General features: G+C 41.8%; 1 protein-coding gene across 1 annotated transcript in view; it reads right to left on the bottom strand.

Moving 5' to 3' along the window:
• Window positions 1-20,000, bottom strand: part of carmil3 (capping protein regulator and myosin 1 linker 3) — a gene marked incomplete at both ends in the record, with an annotated part of 164,880 nt that overhangs the window by 20,079 nt on the left and 124,801 nt on the right. Inside the window, 3 exons of the mRNA XM_080725630.1 lie at window positions 13,627-13,714; window positions 15,956-16,131; window positions 18,556-18,669. Of these exons, the coding sequence (XP_080581756.1) occupies window positions 13,627-13,714; window positions 15,956-16,131; window positions 18,556-18,669 (378 nt within the window). The remainder of the gene's footprint in view (window positions 1-13,626; window positions 13,715-15,955; window positions 16,132-18,555; window positions 18,670-20,000) is intronic.

Below are 20,000 nucleotides of genomic sequence, written 5' to 3'. Positions count from 1 at the left end.
CAAACTTTTTCATGTGAAGGACCCCCCATCTCAAAATATTTAGTTCCAGGGACCCCCCAGAAGCAAATTTTGTTCACTTAAAAAATACATATATTCAAAGATTTGCGCACAGTTTCACGACTTTTCAAAAATAGCAGATCTATAAGCTCGCAGCGCGGCACTCGGTGCCGCGCTGTGAGCTTGTATATCTGCTATTTTTCAATAGCTAAAGTTACTAGGGCCCCTCCACCTTGGGCCCTGGTAACTCAGTCCCACTTTCCTACCCCTGGTGACGCCCCTGAAAGCCACCATCATATGAGCAAGCAGGGTTCCAATTCTAAAAGAAACAAGGGGGGGTACTTGTTGCTACACAACAACAAGTGAATATAGACGTGGATTTCTCCCATCCCCCCCAACAAATGAAATCGAACCCTGTTGTGTGCCTCCGCTGAGGTGGCAGGTGTTAAATGTTTCAGTTTAACATCGGTTATTTTTGGAAAGAGCCACCGCCAAGTATAAACTGGCCAAGTATAAACTAGGTTTCATAATACGCTAGCGCAGCTAACACGATATCATCCACATACAAGGAGTATCAAAGCTTAAACGGCAGTCTGGGCCTGGTGCTTAGCCATAGTCATTAGAATATTGGACGATGAATTTGGGTGATTTTGGCTAGGGTTGCGGTATCGGTACTCGCGGTATCGGTACTCTGCCCGATACAACCCTATTTTGCAGTACTCGTACTCGCCCGATACTTTTCACGCCAGCGTCCGATACCAAGCAGGGGCGTCACAAGGGGGAGAAAAGTGGGACTGAGTTACTAGGGCTCAAGGTGAAAGCCAGGGCCTTAATTATTTTTATACTTTTGCTATTGAAAAATAGCAGATATGCAAGCTCACAGGGCCGCACTGCAATCTTGCAGAGCTGCTATTTTTTAATACCCCATGAAGAACATTCATGGGGGGCCAGCAGTGAATCCTTGTACCCAGGGCCCAGAATTTGGTGCGACACCCTTGGCAATGAGTGAACGGAGCGAACGCTGGCATTCAGCGGCAGCAGGCTGTCTGTCTGTCTTTCTGCTGTTCAACATGAGTAGGGCTACATTGAGTTATTTAGCAGCATCATTCATCATTCATTAATCTTAAAACTTGCTACGATGCAAAGTTTGTCTGAGTGCTTTGCCTTTGATGGAGAAATCAAATCCAAAAAAGGCGACTGGATGTGAATCACTCACTCATTACCTCGGCAGCTCGGCTCGAGCCTGTTGCATCAGTGTGATCCGCTCATCTGAAGAATAATCCATTTTCAGGTGAGATTTTGAGAACATGGAGAAAGTAGTCTCAGTCATAAGTTGGCTGCGAATGCCATAAATAATGGTTTAAAGTAGGCCTAACAGTGATGAGAGAGGTCGCTTAACGAGAGTCCTGTCAGTCCAGCTGCGCTGCTGTGCGCTGTGCTGGGGAGTTAATTGGTACTTGCCCTAGTTTTACGTCTTTCACTGGTGATGTAATCAATTATTTTGGAGCAGATTCCAATAGTATAAACATTATTAAAAGGCTTTCATATACTCTTGATATCTTTTTCAAATGAAGTTTAGCCTAATAGATTGAAATGTGCTAGATTTTGGCTATTTTCTGCTTGTTAATGTCAATAAATAAATTCATCAATTAATTTTCGGTTATCCGAATAGGTTTCAAAATTGTCGTGTACATGTCAGTGAAATTAGTCGCTAGGAACATCCCTAATTTTAAGATTTGTGAGGATGACAACACATTGTTTTGTATTATTAATTGTACTCGTATCGGTACTCGGTATCGGCGAGTACTCACAATGAAGTACTTGTACTCGTACTCGGTCAGCAAAAAAGTGGTATCGGGACATCCCTAATTTTGGCATCAGAACTAATTTAACTAATTTACATCTCCTTCCAACACAAGCAGGTTCTCCAAGTCCTTTTTGATCAATATATCCAAGGCATGTTTGAGTGAGACGGTAGACGGAAACACTTGCATGAGAGATCCAACAAAGATTAAAAACTAATTGGAACACATTTCTTTCAATATCAGAAGGCAAACTTTCATATTAATTCTGCAAATTATAATAATTTTGTTTGGAACCAACTTCATTTGAACACAATAGAGCATCGCAGTTGAAGCCCCAGCCCGTCCTCACTCTGGTGTCGGAAACATTTTCCCCATTAATTTCTTCCATAGACATTTCATAAAGTATTTATTTAACGTCTTTTAGGCCTCTGACAAAGCCACCCCGGCTTGTGAGGAATCATGATAATAATTAGATTAATTAGAAAGCTGAAAAAAAGGGCAGGGTACAAGACTGTGTACATGATTATTTTCAAAATTGCAGAAACTACACTCCCAGCATGCATTGCGAATGACACTTATTCAATGAAATATATCCCTTAAATCACGCTCAGTTTAGTTATCCAGGCCAGCATATAGCCTGACATTTAGTGAATTTCCATCTCTGTGGACGCTCTTATCGGGATCTTTAAAATAGTGCATCATATTTGTAAAAGAAAGACACTCGCTCACAGAGTTCTGTTGAAGTGCAATAATCCGCCAGGCAGACCGGGGGCAGTAGCTACTTCCGTGGTAACCGCAAGATACACAAAAGAAGAAGAAGTTCCACCAATCATAGACGTCGATTTCACCAGATGTAAATTTTTAGCAGTATGGGTAATGCAGTTCTTCTCCGTGCGATCTTTATTAAAACATGTTTTTACCAGAACTAGAGTGATTGCATACTTACTCGGGGGTTCTACAGGAGCATATAGAACCATTTTACAACCACAAGCCTACTGGTAAGTGTTCATTGAATTGTTACGATTGTATGGCTGATAATGAAATCCCCTATGGGGTAAAAGAATGGGCCGTTTACTTCCGACTCCTCACTGCGATGCTCTATATGGGCACGTTTGATAAATACATACAGCACACAGTGTAAGCTTTCCATGGTGGTAATACTTTACAGTTTGCACCTCAATTTTAAACGCTTAAGCCCGATAATATTGTATATGACAAATAGTGACATTAGCCAATCTACATGCTCACTCACGTGTCACAAAGTGAACTTGTATGTCTGCTATTTGCATTATATTTTGCCTATAATGACTAGGGACACAAGGTTATCCCATTAAGACCTAAACATTTCTAAATTCTGAAAAAATATGTCTCTGGTGCTCAAAGCTTTTAATGTCAAGGACCCCTAGAATTATATGTATTTGACTGCAGACCCCTATCTCAAAATATGAGACCCCGCCCCCCTCCCCCCGCAGAAGCAAAGACACGAGTTAAACATTTGAAATATATTCAGATATTGCACAAATGTTCACGTTTCAAAAAAAAAAAATGCAGATCCTCAGTACAAGCTCAAAATAATGGTTCAAGTGGTTACGTTAATGGGTTGAAAGTGGTTAAGCATGTAGGCCAGTCAGTTCCTACACAACTGAGCGAAACCGCAAAGGCACAGGAGCACTGCCCGATTGTCATTCTCCTCACAGCTGCTCATTTTTATGACAGTTCACATAAATGTTATACTGTTAACCATTAAAACTGAACGTGGCACACAATCTTTTCCTCGATACACTGTACAGCAGCTATTCTACCCCGTTCAAAATCAATAACCATTAAATCTTCCCGTTTTGGCCACGGTGCCCAGCTTTTGTCCAGGTTCTGAAATGCAGCTGGCACAGCGGAGGTCCAGCCAGGTCGTAAAGACGTTGGCCAGGATCCTGCAGTGGCTCAAAACGAAGCACTGGCCCGCAGAAAGCAACTAAGTAGATTTACTTAAGCAGGGGCGTCACACCAAATTCTGGGCCCTGGGTACAAGGATTCACTGCGGGCCCCCCATTAATGTTAACTATTGAAAAATAGCAGATATACAAGCTCACAGCGCGGCACCGAGTGCCGCGCTGCGAGCTTGTAGATCTGCTATTTTTGAAAAATCGTGAAAATGTGTGCCAAGAAACCTATGTTTCCATATGTCAGTGATGCTCAAACTTTTTCATGTGAAGGACCCCCCATCTCAAAATATTTAGTTCCAAGGACCCCCCAGAAGCAAAATTTGAGTTACAAATGTTCACTTGAAAAATACATATATTCAAAGATTTGCGCACATTTTCACAACTTTTCAAAAATAGCAGATCTACAAGCTCGCAGCGCGGCACTCGGTGCCGCGCTGTGAGCTTGTATATCTGCTATTTTTCAATAGCAAAAGTTACTAGGGCCCCTCCACCTTGGGCCCTAGTAACTCAGTCCCACTTTCCCACCCCTTGTGACGTCCCCTGTACTTAAGTACTGTCCAGCTCTCTAGTCGGTCTCAAGCAACCGGAGCGTCGGTGGAGCTCTTGACTGTTCCGCACGAGTGACCTCTCCCCCCCCCCCCAACACAACGTGTTTGTGTGTGTGTAATCTCTCGAGACAGCCTCAGAGTCGCTACGCTTCAAAGGAAGAGAGACAGACCGAGTGGGCGTCGCCCTTTCTTTGATCTGGGTTCCCAGATTGGTGTGTGTGTGGGTGTGTGTGGTCGTGACAGAAAATAAACGATTTACAAGCTCACAGTTGTGAGCTTGTAGATCGTCTACTTTGTGAGGAAGTATATACTACGCAGTCACTCGTTCCGTTTTCAGAGCGTTTGTAGAAAGACCAGGTGACCTACTGTAGCATAATGTTAAACTTGGTCGCGTGTCCCTCCCACTTTAAGTATTTCCAGTTTTCAGTATTTACTTCTACTCTCGGATCCAAATATTGTACTTTCACTCCACTTACAATTATTTGAAAACTTTAGTTACTTTTGCAGATATAAATGATTATATTATAAAACATACATTAATCCACTTTAGCCCAATTCGCTATTTGAAAATAGCTGATCTACAATCTCAAAAAGCTTGTGGATCAGCTATTTTCAAACATTTTGTACTTTTACTTTTTGTACATTTTGAATTCCAGACTTTTACTTGTAAGGGTGCCCTCACACCAAAATACCTAGAGTGGAATCCGCCAATGCATTTCAATGAGACAGAAATCCTCTACTGGCAAAAAACGCTCCATTCTCATTGAAATGCATTGGCGGATTCCACTCTAGGTATTTTGGTGTGAGGGCACCCTAACGGAGCATTTCTACATTGCAGTATTGATACTTTTACTGAAGTAAAACACATATTTTTCCCATCACTGCCTGCAGAGTCACGGCATGACTAACATGCATTCCCTCCACTGATGGGAGCCTTTATGACGACAAAGCGTGCAAGGCTACGAGAGGCAAAAGTCATTTTCTTCCAGAATACTGCATAGTGAAGCATTCCTGCTTTTTATTAGAGCATAGAATAGACAGAGTTAGAGGTAGGAGAGAGGAGCGCCAAGAGGTATGCAATACAGACCGAGCTCTATTCAAGCCAAGGACACCACACTTGCGTGGCACAGACACTGGCTTAGCTGAGCCTCCAGGGATCCCCATTGTCATCAGTTTTCTTTTTTTTTGTAGAGTTTGAATCCCTTCGTCTGCTCCACTCCATTCTGTTGGTAACAGTAAAGCCTCTCCCTCGGTCAAGCCATTTGTAAGCCCAGAGACATTGCTTTGCTCTTACTAAATAAAGCTTTGTTGCACAAAAGATAAAACTAGTGCTGAATTCATATCCTATTCGACACCACGGCCACTCATTTCTATCCAAAAAAGAAATATTTAATTATTTATGAATTAAAGTTATACCATGTAACTGTTTTTATAAAACAAATCTTAAAATTGTCCTAACTGTTAAATCGCTAAAGTTTTAGAACACCCACGCCGTTATTTTCAACTTCTAAAGCCTTCTCTTTAAATGTTTTCTATGATCCTGGCCGGGGACCGGATTTCGCGGCAAAATTACGCCATCTGCATCATCTGTATAAGTTGTGTATACGTTGGCCAATCACATCGCGGATCATACACACATGATACACTACCGGCCAATCACAGCGTATCTGCCGTCTCTTCAGGAAGTAGTCTCCCTCAGCTACAGTGTTTACGATGGTGAAGGATTCTTAACCTCTTAAGCCCGTATCATAGTCGGGTCCGCGGTGGAAGGCTTTACACCGCGGTGTAGTCTTTTCGAGTCTTTTTGAGTCATGAAACTACAACGTTACATCATTCCTCACGGTGTAGAGCTTTCCACCGTGAGTCCCAACACATCTCTCTGTTTTTACTATCAGACAGACAGGCTCTACACCCCGTTCACTGATTGGTCGACCTGAATCGGTCTAGACAGGGTAAAGGACTTCACCGTGGGCCGTGACTATGATGGCCTGCACTTATTTTCTGACTTGAGGTGGAAAGCTTTCCACCTCAAATTTGCGGTGGATAGGTCTCCACCGTACACTCTGATACGGGCTTTAATCCCCAAATCCTGACCAGAAAATGACTTCTACCCCTCTACGGATTTGTATCGGTCGCGGTGGTTTGCGACGCCGCTCTGGTGGTCCGCGATGACTCCGGGCGAAAAACGTCCGAAAAAAGCAATACCGCTACTGACCACTAGTTTAGCAACTTACACAGTATAGCTTTAAGTACAATACTGCACAAACAGAAACGGCTTAGTACTGCTACTGATGATGAGACATTTATGAGATAGAGATGCAGTATATCTATGCTGTCGGGCCAAAACCAACCAACTCCAAAATGTACATTTTCCAGAAAATGAGAAAACATCGAGCTTAAGTGGTGTTAGGAGGAATATTTTTAACCAACACACAGACGTATAGCAGATTTATGAAAAACAAGTGGGCCAAACAGGTGGAGTTAGCTGGTTTGGCAGAAAGTGTGAGGATCCAGAGGAGTTTTTGACTACTTTCCATAGCTTCAATATTTTTTTTTAAATCAAGACACAGACGTAAAGGGTGTTCAATAGTACTGAATTATGAAAAATAAATAAATAAATAAACTAAACCTAAAACCTAAAAAAATGTTGTTAGCTGGTTTTGGCCTGACAGCAACAATATGATGTCTGTATATTCTAAAGCAGGGGTTCCCAAACTGTTTTGTCTCAGGGCACCCCTTAAATATTTGTTTAATCCGAGGCACCCCTACATTATAATGTTCACCCTCAGCACCTTACATTTGTAGCATATCGTCGTTGTCGGGTGGAAACCTTCTATGTCCAAAACTGTTCGTTTTGTATTTATCGTCTATAAAATGTACTAAACTAGTGAAAACAGCAGATCTACAAGCACATCGCGAGGCGTTGTGTGCTTGTAGATCGGCTGTTTTCACTAGTTTTGTGCGACGGTCTTGTATTATGATGCAGGGCTTTGCTTTACCAAAAGACGTACACATTTGAGAGGAGATACGAGGTTTCTGCCCGACAGTGACGATATTTTAGTGATTATGTTGCGAGGAAAACGTTGAGAATTGAGATAATAGCCATTTTGGTTAGAACTGACTGAAAATAACTTTGTACTTCAAGTTTAAAATTGTGTGTTCAAATATATTCCAAATATTATCAAATGATCTCGCGGCACCCCTGGACTGATGTCACGGCACCCCAGGGTGCCCCGTCACCCACTTTGAAAACCCCTGTTCTAAAGTATTTGAACTCGTCAATATGCGTGCTAGTGCTACACTACAGTATGGAGACGATATCCAAAGTGGCCTCTCGCTCATAAAACAGTCCTTTATAAGTTTGCAGGCAGCGTTTGTCTGTCCTCCAGACGTTCCCTGGCTGTGTGTGTGTGTGTGTGTGTGTGTGTGTGTGTGTGTGTGTGTGTGTGCGTGCTTGCGTGCGTGCGTGCGTGCGTGCGTGTGTGTGTGTGTAAGCCTAGGCAGTGGCTAGATCCCATAGCCTACGGGGCTGTAACCATGCCGACAGATCCCATAGCCCAAACTCTGCTTCTCCGGTGTTTACACAAAAATTCAAATTAAACAGCTTACATTTTGGGATGGTGAAATACAGGCTTCAAGGCTGTTTCATTCTTTCATGCCTTTTTTTATTTCTCATAGCCTGCAGGGAAAATTGCTCTGCGATTAGCTAGTTTGTAAGGCCAACAGAGTATACTGTATACTACATCCCGTAGCCGAAAGGGACGACTGCTCACGCATACGTGTTTCAACAATGAACGCCCCCAGGTTGGGAAATAAATAATTCATACTGGTACCGCCGGACCCTGGACACTGCAACAGTCAATCTCCTTTTAACCAGCCTAGTTCCTATTTTGGGCAAGTCATTTTAGGCCAACATTGTCAAAAATGAAAAACAATTGTGAAGATTTGTAGATTGGCTAAAACTGGAGGAAAGCGTGTTTCTTCAACTGATGTTTTGTTTCCGGGTTATTTTGTCTCCTAGCAACTCCTAGCAACCGGGTAGCGATCAATGGTTAGACAACAGCGATATTAATACGCTTATTAAATAAAGATACTAAGACGCAGAACTTTTAGACTAAATTACAAAAATCCTGGCAGCAAATGTGTTAAAAGCTTTACATGCCCATAGCAATCATTGATATAGAGTGTTTGTACAGTAATAGGGGTCTCCCTGTGGAGAGACTAGGAGACCCACGCTACTGAACAAACACTACAGCAATATTTACTCTCAGAATATTGAGCTTCACTTTTTAACGACACTGTAAACAGTTTTGTTTTAACCAACAAATATCACTTACCCTACTTTTAAGTTGCATTACATGTATATATTATATACGATATAGCTTTATGGTGAGCACGCAGACAGAGGCTGTGTCCAAAAAAAATCACTCATTCACTACGCCCTAACTCCCCACCAGTGGTGGAAAAAGTACTCACATTTTCTACTTAAGTAAAAGTATCAATACTGCATTGTAGAAGTACTCTGTTAGGGTGCCCTCACACCAAAATACCTATGAGAGTGGAATCCGCCAATGCATTTCAATGAGAATGGATCGTTTTTGCAGAAATCCTCTACTGGCAAAAAAAGCTCCATTCTCATTGAAATGCATTGGCGGATTCCACTCTAGGTAATAGCGAGTTTAAGCTAGATAATTTTCAGGACGGCAACGCCAGGCGGACTACAGCTGCTATGACGTAATCGCCGTAGCGATAAAAATGGTTAAGCAAAGCCTCGGCAGCGACGGGTTCCCACCCCTTTCACTGAACGCTTTGGTTCCCATGGCGACGCGTACACGCAGCAGACGGAGTAGGTGCTACGTGGGAAGGGACCTTCTGCCGTAGTAGAGACGGCTGCGGCGACGGCTGGTTTATCTATCGAGCGCGGATCATTTCCGATTACCGATTAACATTAAGGATTACCGATTAACATTAAGGATGTCCATAATTACAACACCAGAGGCAGCGCCACAGATCACTTTCAACCCAGAGTCAAAACCAACAAAGGGTCAAACTCTTTTTTCTGCTATACCACCAAAATGTGGAAAGCCTTACCGAAGGCCATAAAGGAGTGTGGATCACTTGCATCCTTTAAAATTGCCCTGAAAAGCCACTTACAGGCAGCAGCCGTTCGCAACTGGTAATAATGAACCTAGCCCCAACCCTACCCTCCCCTGCCCCTTCTTTGTATATACTGTTTGTTTAAGAATTACTGTCTTTGTTTTGTTTTTCTTTACATATCTACTGCATAGTACTGTGTTCTATCTGTCTGTCATTCAATGTTATATGAGATACTTCAATGGTTTCCAGTGGAAATAAGCTTAGTCTTTTCATGGATCTCCTTTTAGTAGACCTTGTACCAGTGAACTGTACCGTCATGAAACTGTACCTTTTCCTATGCAAACTTCTAATAAAGTCTTCAATCAATCAAACCGTTGTCATCTGCCGTTGCCATAGCGTTGCTTAAGGTCGCTATTTTGGTGTGAGGGCACCCTAACAAGTAGAATTCAAAATGTACCTGAGTAAAAGTACAAAAGTATTGGCATCAAAATGTACTTAAAGTAGTAAAAGTAAAAGTACAAAATGTTTGAAAATAGCAGATCTACAAGCTCACAACGCGTCGCGATGCGTCACGTTGTGAGCTAGTAGATCGGCTATTTTCAAATAGCCTGGTATAGAATAGGGCTAAAGTGTGTTAATGTATGTTTTATAATATAATCATCTGCAAAGTAACTAAAGTTTTCAAATAATTGTAGTGGAGTAAAAGTACAACATTTGGATCCGAGATGTAGTGGAGTAGAAGTAAAAGTACTGAAAACTGGAACTACTCAAGTAAAGTACAAATACCTAAAAACTGTACTTAAGTACAGTACTTAAGTAAATGTACTTAGTTACTTTACACCACTGCTCCCCACATACTGTAGGGCAGGGGTGGGCAACTTTGATTATGGGGAGGGCCACTATATTTCCACCTTCACTCCAGAGGGCCACATTGCATATTGCTACATCCTACTTTGTCATTCTAGTATCTCACACAAAAGAAGCAAAAATAGCAGATCTACAAGCTCAAAACGCATCGCAGCGCAATGCGTTTTGAGAAATGTAACATTTTGAATTAATTTCAAACATGTTTAATTATATACTCATGTTAACTTTATGAACTTATACAAATAAATACATTGGACATAAAAAAAAACATTTTAATACTAGTCATTAAGCTACTAATATAGACTGAAGGAATTAAAGCAGGTCATGTTTGGAATTATAACAGCTGAAATCAATAATATATCGGTATTCCAGTATTAACCTGCGGGCCGCATTAAGTGAAGGTGGGGGCCGCATGTGGCCCCCGGGCCGCCAGTTGCCCATGTATGCTGTAAGGAGTTCTATGTAGAGGAATAGTGAACTGATCGACTAAGAAAACAACTCAGATCTCCATTAAGGACGTACTGCAATCGCTGACTCATGCCAGATAAATGTTGGCATCTTACTTTCAGCGCAATGCATGATGGTATAGGGTTTGAAATAGTATCAGTTGTACCCTACTTTTCACGATGCATAGTGGGATAAGATGAAGCCACTGTAGAGGGAACTCTACTCTATACAATGGGACCCCACTGCAAAATGGCATAATCACTATTTAGTGCACTATATAGCGATTAGGGATTGATTTTGTGCACAGAGCACATGTGAAAGATCCACGGTCAGCTCATGGGTGGAATTAAAGGCTTTTAAGCACTAGGCCTCGGGGACCAGTGGGGTGAAATTTTGTATTAACCTAAACAAATAACCAATAGCCCATGATTGATAATATGCAATTAAAATATTCAATTTGAAAAAGGGACATTTTAAATTATACTTACAATAATAGGGCCAGTAACAAATTAAATTATTTTTGTACAATGTCCTTTTCTGAACAACCCCCACACAATGGTAGGGAATCATATCTTTGTGCATGTGCAATCAATGTACGGTACAGCAGTGTTTCTCAAATGGGGGTACGTGTACCCCTAGGGGTTCGCGGAGGTACTGCAGGCGGTACTCGGAAATTGTCCCCCAAAAAAGAATAGAAAGTATAAATCATGCTAATATTGTTCATAGTTAAATAATTGACTACCATTGAATTAGGAGGGGAAAACATGAACTGTTATGTTTAATGATGACAAATGGAGAAACTTGATATGAGCCTGAGTTGCTAACCCAAATGACATGGTACCAGGCAACTGAGATGTGTTTTAAAGTTGTTTGTAATGTATTGAAGTTATTGACATGAAAACCGTTGGAAACTCTTTCACTCCATTCCTTATTTGTGATTCTATATTCTTGAAATAGCATCATATACTGTAACACAATTTATTTATATTTTAATAACAGTTTTATAAGCAAAATGTTGTTGCAGGGTAAAGGGGGTACTAGGATTCAGAAATCAGGGAAAGGGGGTACTCAAGCCAAAAAAGATTGAGAAACACTGCTGTACAGCAGGGTTCCCCATTTAGTTTCCCCCAAGGGCCAAATAATGTCTAAGGTACCAAGCCGAGGGCCACAACATTGCTGGGTGGCGACGGTGGCATTCCCGCTACTCCAGCGACAGTTCAGATATCGTCGTTGTCGGGTGAAAATATTGTAAGTCCAAAACTGTTCGTTTTGCATTTATCGTTTTAAAAACGACTTAAACTAGTGAAAACAGCCTATCTACAAGCACACAACGCCTCGCGGTGCGAGGCGTTGTGTGCTTGTAGATCGGCTGTTTTCACTACTTTTGTGCGACGGCCTTGTTTGATGAAGCAGGGCTTGCGAAAGAACGTACACATTTTGAGACAGAGGTTTCCACCCGACAACGACGATATACTAGTGTTGTTGCTGCTCTTATACCACCATTATTACTGGGGTTGGTGGGGGCCAGACAGTAGCCCCCCGCGGGCCGCAAATGGCCCGTGGGCCGCCTATTGGGGAACCCTGCTGTACAGTATGCCGTGTGTCAGCTTGTGCCTATTATGACTTGGTGTGTGTACTGTATGTGTGCGCGTGTGTCACACTGTCAGATTGTCGGCAGGCAGCCTCTCTCTCCCAGGCGTTCAGCTGTCAAAAAGTGATCTCAAGAGAAAAGAATTATGCTGCCACACACTCCATACAGTAGCTCTAGCTCTGATGCAACGCTTATTTAATATAGACGTAAAGCCAATGTTTTGGGTCAAGGTCAAGTGTGAATCAAATTTGCATCTAGAGCAGGGGTCTTCCAACGTTTTTCAGGCCAAGGACCTCTAGCTGAGAGCGACATGAAGCACTGATATTTTAATAGATTTCATAGATAGCTTGATAGACGTGTTTGACAGCAATGATAGTGTTGGATTCGTGTGTATTTTCAGACATTTAACCACTAAAACCGTCTTCACTAGCTCTGTACATGGTCTGCTCTTTTTGGCCTCTACACCAAACCTCTTTGGCGAACAGAGGTTTCGCAGCGCAAGAAGTTGTGAGCTTGTAGATCTGCTATTTTCATCTAAAGCTCTCCTCAGGGATGCTAGTTTGTAAGGTTCAAGTGGTCCATGTAAAAAAAAAAAAAATCCTATCACACAAAGATTTGGCGGCCTCTCTGGAGTAACTCTGAGGACCCCCTAGGCCGGGGTCCCTGTCCTGGACCCCCTGTTAAAACCACTGATCTATTGTGTTTGGCAGTGACATTCTTTCCATTTCAGTTGAATTATCCGGCCTTAACTACACCTCCATAGTCAAGGTGTGGGTTTATCAAGTTACAAAACGATGTTATACCCGTTCACATTCATTTTTAAATGTTGGTGATATTGGCTGTCAACACCCGTTCCTAACACTATCAATATCTCTCTCACCAGGAGAGTTTATTCCCTCAAGTAAGTTATTTAAATAACATAGATTACCAGAGGAAACGCAGTAGGAAAGTAGCAACTAATTGAATATTTTTACTGACACATTTGGGAAAACAAAAAATTAAATGGGACGAAAATGATCACACTCAGCAATAAAATGTGAAATAATGGAGGGGAGGGGCGACACATGTTGAATTTCAGCATCTTGAAAGCAGAACAAGAAAATGGTACATCACCTGGTGTTTGCAGCAGGGAGAGGGAGTAATATCACTCATGCATGTGGAAATGTGTCAGTACCGGTACGTCGGTTCTGACTGACAGAGAGACAGTCCAAGACGGAGTCCTGAATAAGCGCTTCATACACCAAACTAAATATAATCACTTCCAACCTGACATCCCTATGGGGTATGTACTGTACTATAGGAGGAGGCATGCAGTAACCAGATATTCCCAGTACCAGTGTTTTATGAGTGGTGTAGAGCTCTTGTAGGATCTGATCCACTATGGAGTTGGTCAGATAGGAGACCACAGACAACTTCACTTCCCTGAGAGACACAGAGAGAGAAAGACAGATAGTGAGAGAGTGATTTGCAAAGAGCTTTTCTTAACCCTATAAGTGCCTATCCCGAACAAGTTCGGCTTTATTTCAATCCAATACAATATTATTTTTGCTATTTTACTTACCCCGAGCTGCTTGGAGCAACGTGGGTGGTCCTTGCTCGTCCAGCGCTAGCCAACGAGAGACGCTAGATGGTCCGACGATTTATTCCATTGAAAATGGTTTAAAATAAAGTTTAGAGCCCCCCAAAAAAAACTCAATATATACTGTCGGCGGCGCGACGTATTCCAGGGTGCCTATCCCGAACTACAGTAGTTCGGGATATTTAATAAAATGAATTATTTAATCGGAGGCCTCAACGAACCCCGGTCTAAACGTCCATCCATGGTCCAGGCCAACACTCGGCCATACACGGGCCGTAGTCGCGCTAACGGCCGCATCGCGCCGCCCACTCCAATAATAAATCACATCTTTAGACAGGATTTTCTCCGGATTGTGTTCCCAGACCCAAAGAAAAAGTTTTTTGCGACTGAAATAGCTTTAGATCGGGCTTCTAAATGGGTTAGCATTTTGGCTACGTGTCAGCTAGCTTCCTCCTCTCGTCACCCATAGCATTGGCTGGAGTGAAATCCCAAGGCACTTGGGACAGTGTCGATGGAAGCTAGAGCGAAGGTCTATAGAGACATTTCTGGCACTCTAGCGCCCCTTGTGGCCGGCGGCACTGTATGAGTTAAGTCCTTAGCCCTACTTTATGCGAAAATAGCAGATCTACATGGTCACAACACGTTACCATGCAACATGTTGTGACCTTGGCTTGGAGCTCAGCCCAAAATAGGGACGCCGGAGTGGTTCACATACTTTTTATTTTATTTTATTCAATTACTAAATGTTTATATTATTATAAAACATACATATAAAATATATAAACCTTTTTCCCAAATGCATGCATTTAATTTAGTCAGACCGGGACCAGGGATTAAACATATCTCCACCACTGGCGATTAAAATGACCCATTTAGGCCCAGAATTATTTAATGCTTTAACTAATGAAATGAATAGCAGATCTACAAGCTCACAGCGCAGCACTGCTGTGAGCTTGTAGATCTGCTATTTTTGAAAAATCTAGATTTGTTTTGCATGTCTTTGAATATATCTTTTTAAAAGCGAACATTTGTAACTCAAATATTAGATTCTGGGCGGTCGCTGGAACAACATATTTTGAGATGTGGGTCCGTGGCCAAATTCATGTCTTTTGGGGGTCTTCGGCATGAAAAAGTTTGAGAACGACTGATTTAGAAGACATTTAGTATCAAAGTATTCAAAGACTTGCACAAATATTGAAAAATATACAAGTTCGCAGCGATATACAAGTTCGCAGCGACCTTGTAGATCTGCTATTTTTGAACAGTTAAAGCATAAAATAATGGTTAATAGCCGGGGAGCCACTGTGCCAAAATGAGAGAAGACCTGTGATGTCATGACATACTCCAAATTTTAGTTTTTCCTATTCATTTGGTCAATAAGGTACACAGAATGAGAGGCATGCTCTGCCGGAAACACTGCGAAAAAAAGTTTCCCATTGACTTCACTATACTGGAAAAAAACACACCAAAAAAAGTAGCATGTGAGGGGTCAAACTAGGGGTTCTTGATGATTCTGAATCCATTGCAAGCATTTGTTTTTCATGAAAAACATTCCTTGGGCTAGATTTCAGCCTCTCAAACCTGTGAAAAGTGATGAGTCATCACTTTTCACCGTTATTTTGGTCTGTTTCCTAGCCCAAGGAATGTTTTTCATGCAAAACAAATGCTTGCAATGGATTCAGAATCATCAAGAACCCCTAGTTTGACCCCTCACATGCTACTTAAAGCATATTTTTTTTTGGTGTGTTTCTTTCCTGTATATTGAAGTCGATGGAGTGAATATACAAATGGCCATAACTTTTTTTCGCAGAGTTTCCGGCAGAGCAGGTCTCTCATTCTGTGTACCTTAATGACCAAATGAATAGAAAAAACCAAAATAAAAAGTATGTCATGACGTCACAGGTAAAACCCTATTCTTTGAGCTTTTGGGCCTGTGGCTCCCCGGCTATAAAGTGGTTCAAATCTAAAGAGACACCGATTTGCGTTCAGGCCTAAATGGGTTAAAACAAGCAGAGGCATGGATTCCTCTCCCCATTCCCCCCAAGCAAATGGAACCCATTTCACCCACTGTCCCTCCTTCTTACTCCAGGGCTCTGTTGACGTCCTCGGCAGCTCTGTCCATCAGGGCCGTGCGGATGGCGGAGCGAGGGATGGAGACTTGCTCGGAGATGGAGGAGAGAGGCGGGTTGAGTCTCTCGGCGGCCGAGGACGACATGGGACACAGCTCCCGACACAGGGACACCATGGACTCCGAGATCACCTTGGGACAAACGGCCAAAAGTGTGACAATACAAAAGGCAGCGGCAAAACCAAGTTTCTACTGTACTGTACTAGGGGTGTAACGGTACATTGTAACAACGATACGCATCACGATACATGGTTAACGATACGATACATGGACGATATTGGTTCATTCATGGCGATACGATACCATTCGATTCAATGATTTAAAATCGATATAGTAACTATTTAGCAAAGAAATCTGTGTAAAATGTAAAAAATAAATCTATTATTATGAAAGTAAACGCTGTGATTATCTAGCAAATACATGGACATTATATTTAAACACATGTGGACAAACCCACCTTGACATGAACACAGAGATTACACACATTTATCGATAGACCAAGAGTAGCTATATGGAATGGAAAGGTAATTAGAACCCTCTTTTTCATTGTACCTCTTAAAATTGCCAAATACAAGGCACAAATACTTAGTTTCCATGCAATCAATTATTTGCATTGCAAAACGATTTGATTACCGGATTATAAAATGATACGATACGATACAAAGCCAAAATGGTACAATATTTTGCTTTTGCAAACGATATAGTAGATCATTGCAAATTAAAATAGATTTTTTGATTCAGTTACTAGATTGTTACACCCCTATACTGTCCTGCCTCCGTCCATGAGGCACTCATCCATGTCATTCACCCAACGTGCGCACTTCATTTTGCCAGATATAGAAAGGTATTTTCATCTTCAGCTCGCTTACCAAGCTCTCCTTAACTCGTGCATAGACGAGTTAAGGGTTACCATGGTAACCAGGTAAACAGACACTTGCTGCGTGTGCTGGTGAAAGACGCTGGTGCATACGTCATGATGCAAAGTGGCCAGAAGCAAAATGGAGCGTCTATTCTCCATTGACTCCTATTCTATGCTGTAACATAAAAACGGCTGTATCTCTGAATAAGGTGCAAATAACACCCAAAAGTCCAAAAAAACGCTCTTTTTCACGGCTACACTCTTCCGTGATGGTCGGCCCCGGTTAGGATTTTAGTTTCGCGACTGTTTGTAAACAAACCAACCTCCTTCCTAGAATCGTCAGAATACACATCATGCACACGCACGTGGCTTCCAGCCAGGGCTCTTCAAAATAAAACGTAAGTGAATGGTGGCGGCCCATGCGTTAATTCTTTGTTGTCCTGCAGTAATCCATCCATCCAGTTTACACTTGATATATTAGAGAAATCAGATGTTTGCTTGGGACCCAAAAGAGTGAAATTATTTTTGACCCCCAAAATAACCATATTTGAACTGGGAACCCTGACGAGCACTAAGAGTTGAGGCATTACATTTTGTATAACACGGTTCTATTGTGAAAATGTAGATTGTTGTGTAGATCGGCTATTTGTGTCCCAGCGCGGCTGACGGCTAGTCATTGAATTTTTTTCATTTTCATGTTTTCATTTTATCATAGCTACAAAATGATATATTGGTTGTGGAGATTGACCCAACAGTTTTGAAGATATGGCTTATAGAATGTTGCCATGCTGAAATACTACTTTTGAGATATTCAAGTTCTAAATAAATTTCTAACCTGCAATGACCTGCATGATCTCTCACATTAATTAAGAAAAGTCTTATTTACATGCAGTCTGGTGTTTAAGTGAAATGTAGCCTGATATTTATTAAATGCTTTTGTGGCTTTATCACATTTTAGTGAAAAAAAAAATGACTGCCCCTGTGTCACACTCAGTCACATTTTCACAATTTCTGCTTCTAATATTTGACAATTTGTCCAATGTTTCATTTGTCATTTTAGAGGCATTAAAAAGTCCTTAAATTGTCACTTTAGAAACGTGCAGATATCCTCCATATACACTTAAACTTTATGCTGGTTTGTCTACCGTTGAGTGAGAAAACAATGTTGCACATTAATCATCTGGAGACCCCCCAAAATAATGTGAGTACCCCCAGGTTGAGAACCACTAATATTATACAGCAGGGGTCTTCAACGTTTTCAGGCCAAGGACACCTTAGCTGAAAGAGATGAAGCAGGGACCCCCATAACCTTCGGTATAGTGTCATTGTTTGACAGCACAATCATCAGTATATTTTGGATTCATGTCAATTTGTGTTTTCAGATATTTAACCACTTGAACTGTCAATACTTAATAAACTTGACCTTTCACTCTGTACTTAGTCTGCTCTTTTTCCCCTCTACACCAAAGCTCTTTGTCAAAAATAGCCGATCTGTAGATCTGCTATTTTTGGCTAAAGTTCTCAGATTATGGACACTAGGGTTCAAGTGGTTAATATGAAAAAGGATAAAAATACTTGCTATCACTCAAAGATTTGGAGGACCCCCTGTAGTAACTCTGAGGACCCCCTAGGGGTCCCTGACCCCCTGTTGAAGACCCATGTTATACAGTATGTCATCATCCATCCCTGTACAGTACCTGTAGCTCCTTGTCAGCAGCCTTGGCCAGTTCTCCAGCCAGGGAGTCCAGCCTCTGCTTCACAGGACCGTCCGCTGACAGCACATGTGCCAGCTCACACAGAGACGGATATAGCTGACACACACACACACACACACACACACACACACACACACACACACACACACACACACACACACACACACACACACACACACACACACACACACACACACACACACACACACACACTCACACTTTCAATAATTGTATCAAGGGAATAGACTGCAGACTTGCCAAGCTCACGCAGCACAGTTCAGTACAGGAGTACAAAGTACACACATTTTAGTTAAACGGTAGGGGCTAAAAATAAAGATTTCTTCCAAGAAATCTAATTAAACTGACACATTAAAGAACAGGCTTGGCATTAAACTTAGTAACAAAGTATTTTGTACTTTGTTACTTCCCACCTCTGCCAATGCACCAGCATGAAGTAGGCCAGTTTCATATTGTACAGATGATGTTTACTTGTGTACATGCTGTGTATGTAGGGTACATTTATATAGCTGTGTAGACAGTGGTTATTATTATTACTATTACATTTCTTTCCTTTATTTATTGTCTTTGTGGATACTGATTTAGGATGGTCATGGTCAGTGGTGCAGTGGTGATTCAATGTTTGGGGGGTCGCGAACGTCGCTCGACACCTACTATACAGGTCTATTGATATGCAAATAGGCTAGTTTCTTTGTTAAACAGTTGCCGAGGTGTGAACTTCGGGGGGTGCGAGACCCCGGATCAGAAAAGATATGGGTCGTCGGGGGCGCGCGACCCAAGACTACTGCAACACTGGTCATGGTGTCTGTGAGTCATGAGTGACCTTCTCCCAGTTCATTTAGTTTATCTTTTGACCCGTACAGGGTCTTCATAGTCCTATTGATGAAGACCCTATGCAGGTCAAAATGTAAAATAAACGGACGGCGAGCAAGACACTTTTCCGGTGTGCGGACTCTAATTCTTTTTTAACACTCGGGTGACTGAAATAAAAAATCACTTCCACTCTAACTGCATTTATCAGTCAAATTTACAGGTAAATCCTCTCCCTTTTGGCCCAGGAGAGCAACACCTCCTCCCCTGCTGCCAACGGGGTTCTATTGTCTTCCAAATGTGAATTAGCATTTCAATTGACCTCTCAAATGGGGAGCGCAAAAGGTGTGACATTCTCTCCTTGCTTATGGGAAGAGGAGGAATGGGTGAGACCTGTGTTTATGACCGATAACTAACAGTCAAAGTGGTATAATGGTATATTATTTCATACTTAAGAAACGTTTCAGAAAGGGGAAAAAAACGAGAACATTTGTCTTGAGTATTTAGGAAAAGTCATGAAAGGGGAAATGTCTGAGACCTTCACGGGGAGAGTTATTGCACTTTGCGATCTCAAAATCGGTCAAAATGACCTGTTAGTC

This window comes from Nannobrachium achirus, assembly GCF_963921795.1.
Source record: "Nannobrachium achirus genome assembly, chromosome: 5".
NCBI classification, from domain to species: Eukaryota; Metazoa; Chordata; class Actinopteri; order Myctophiformes; family Myctophidae; genus Nannobrachium; species Nannobrachium achirus.
Note: the sequence above shows the minus strand (reverse complement) of the source record. Positions and strands in the feature narration are given on the sequence as shown.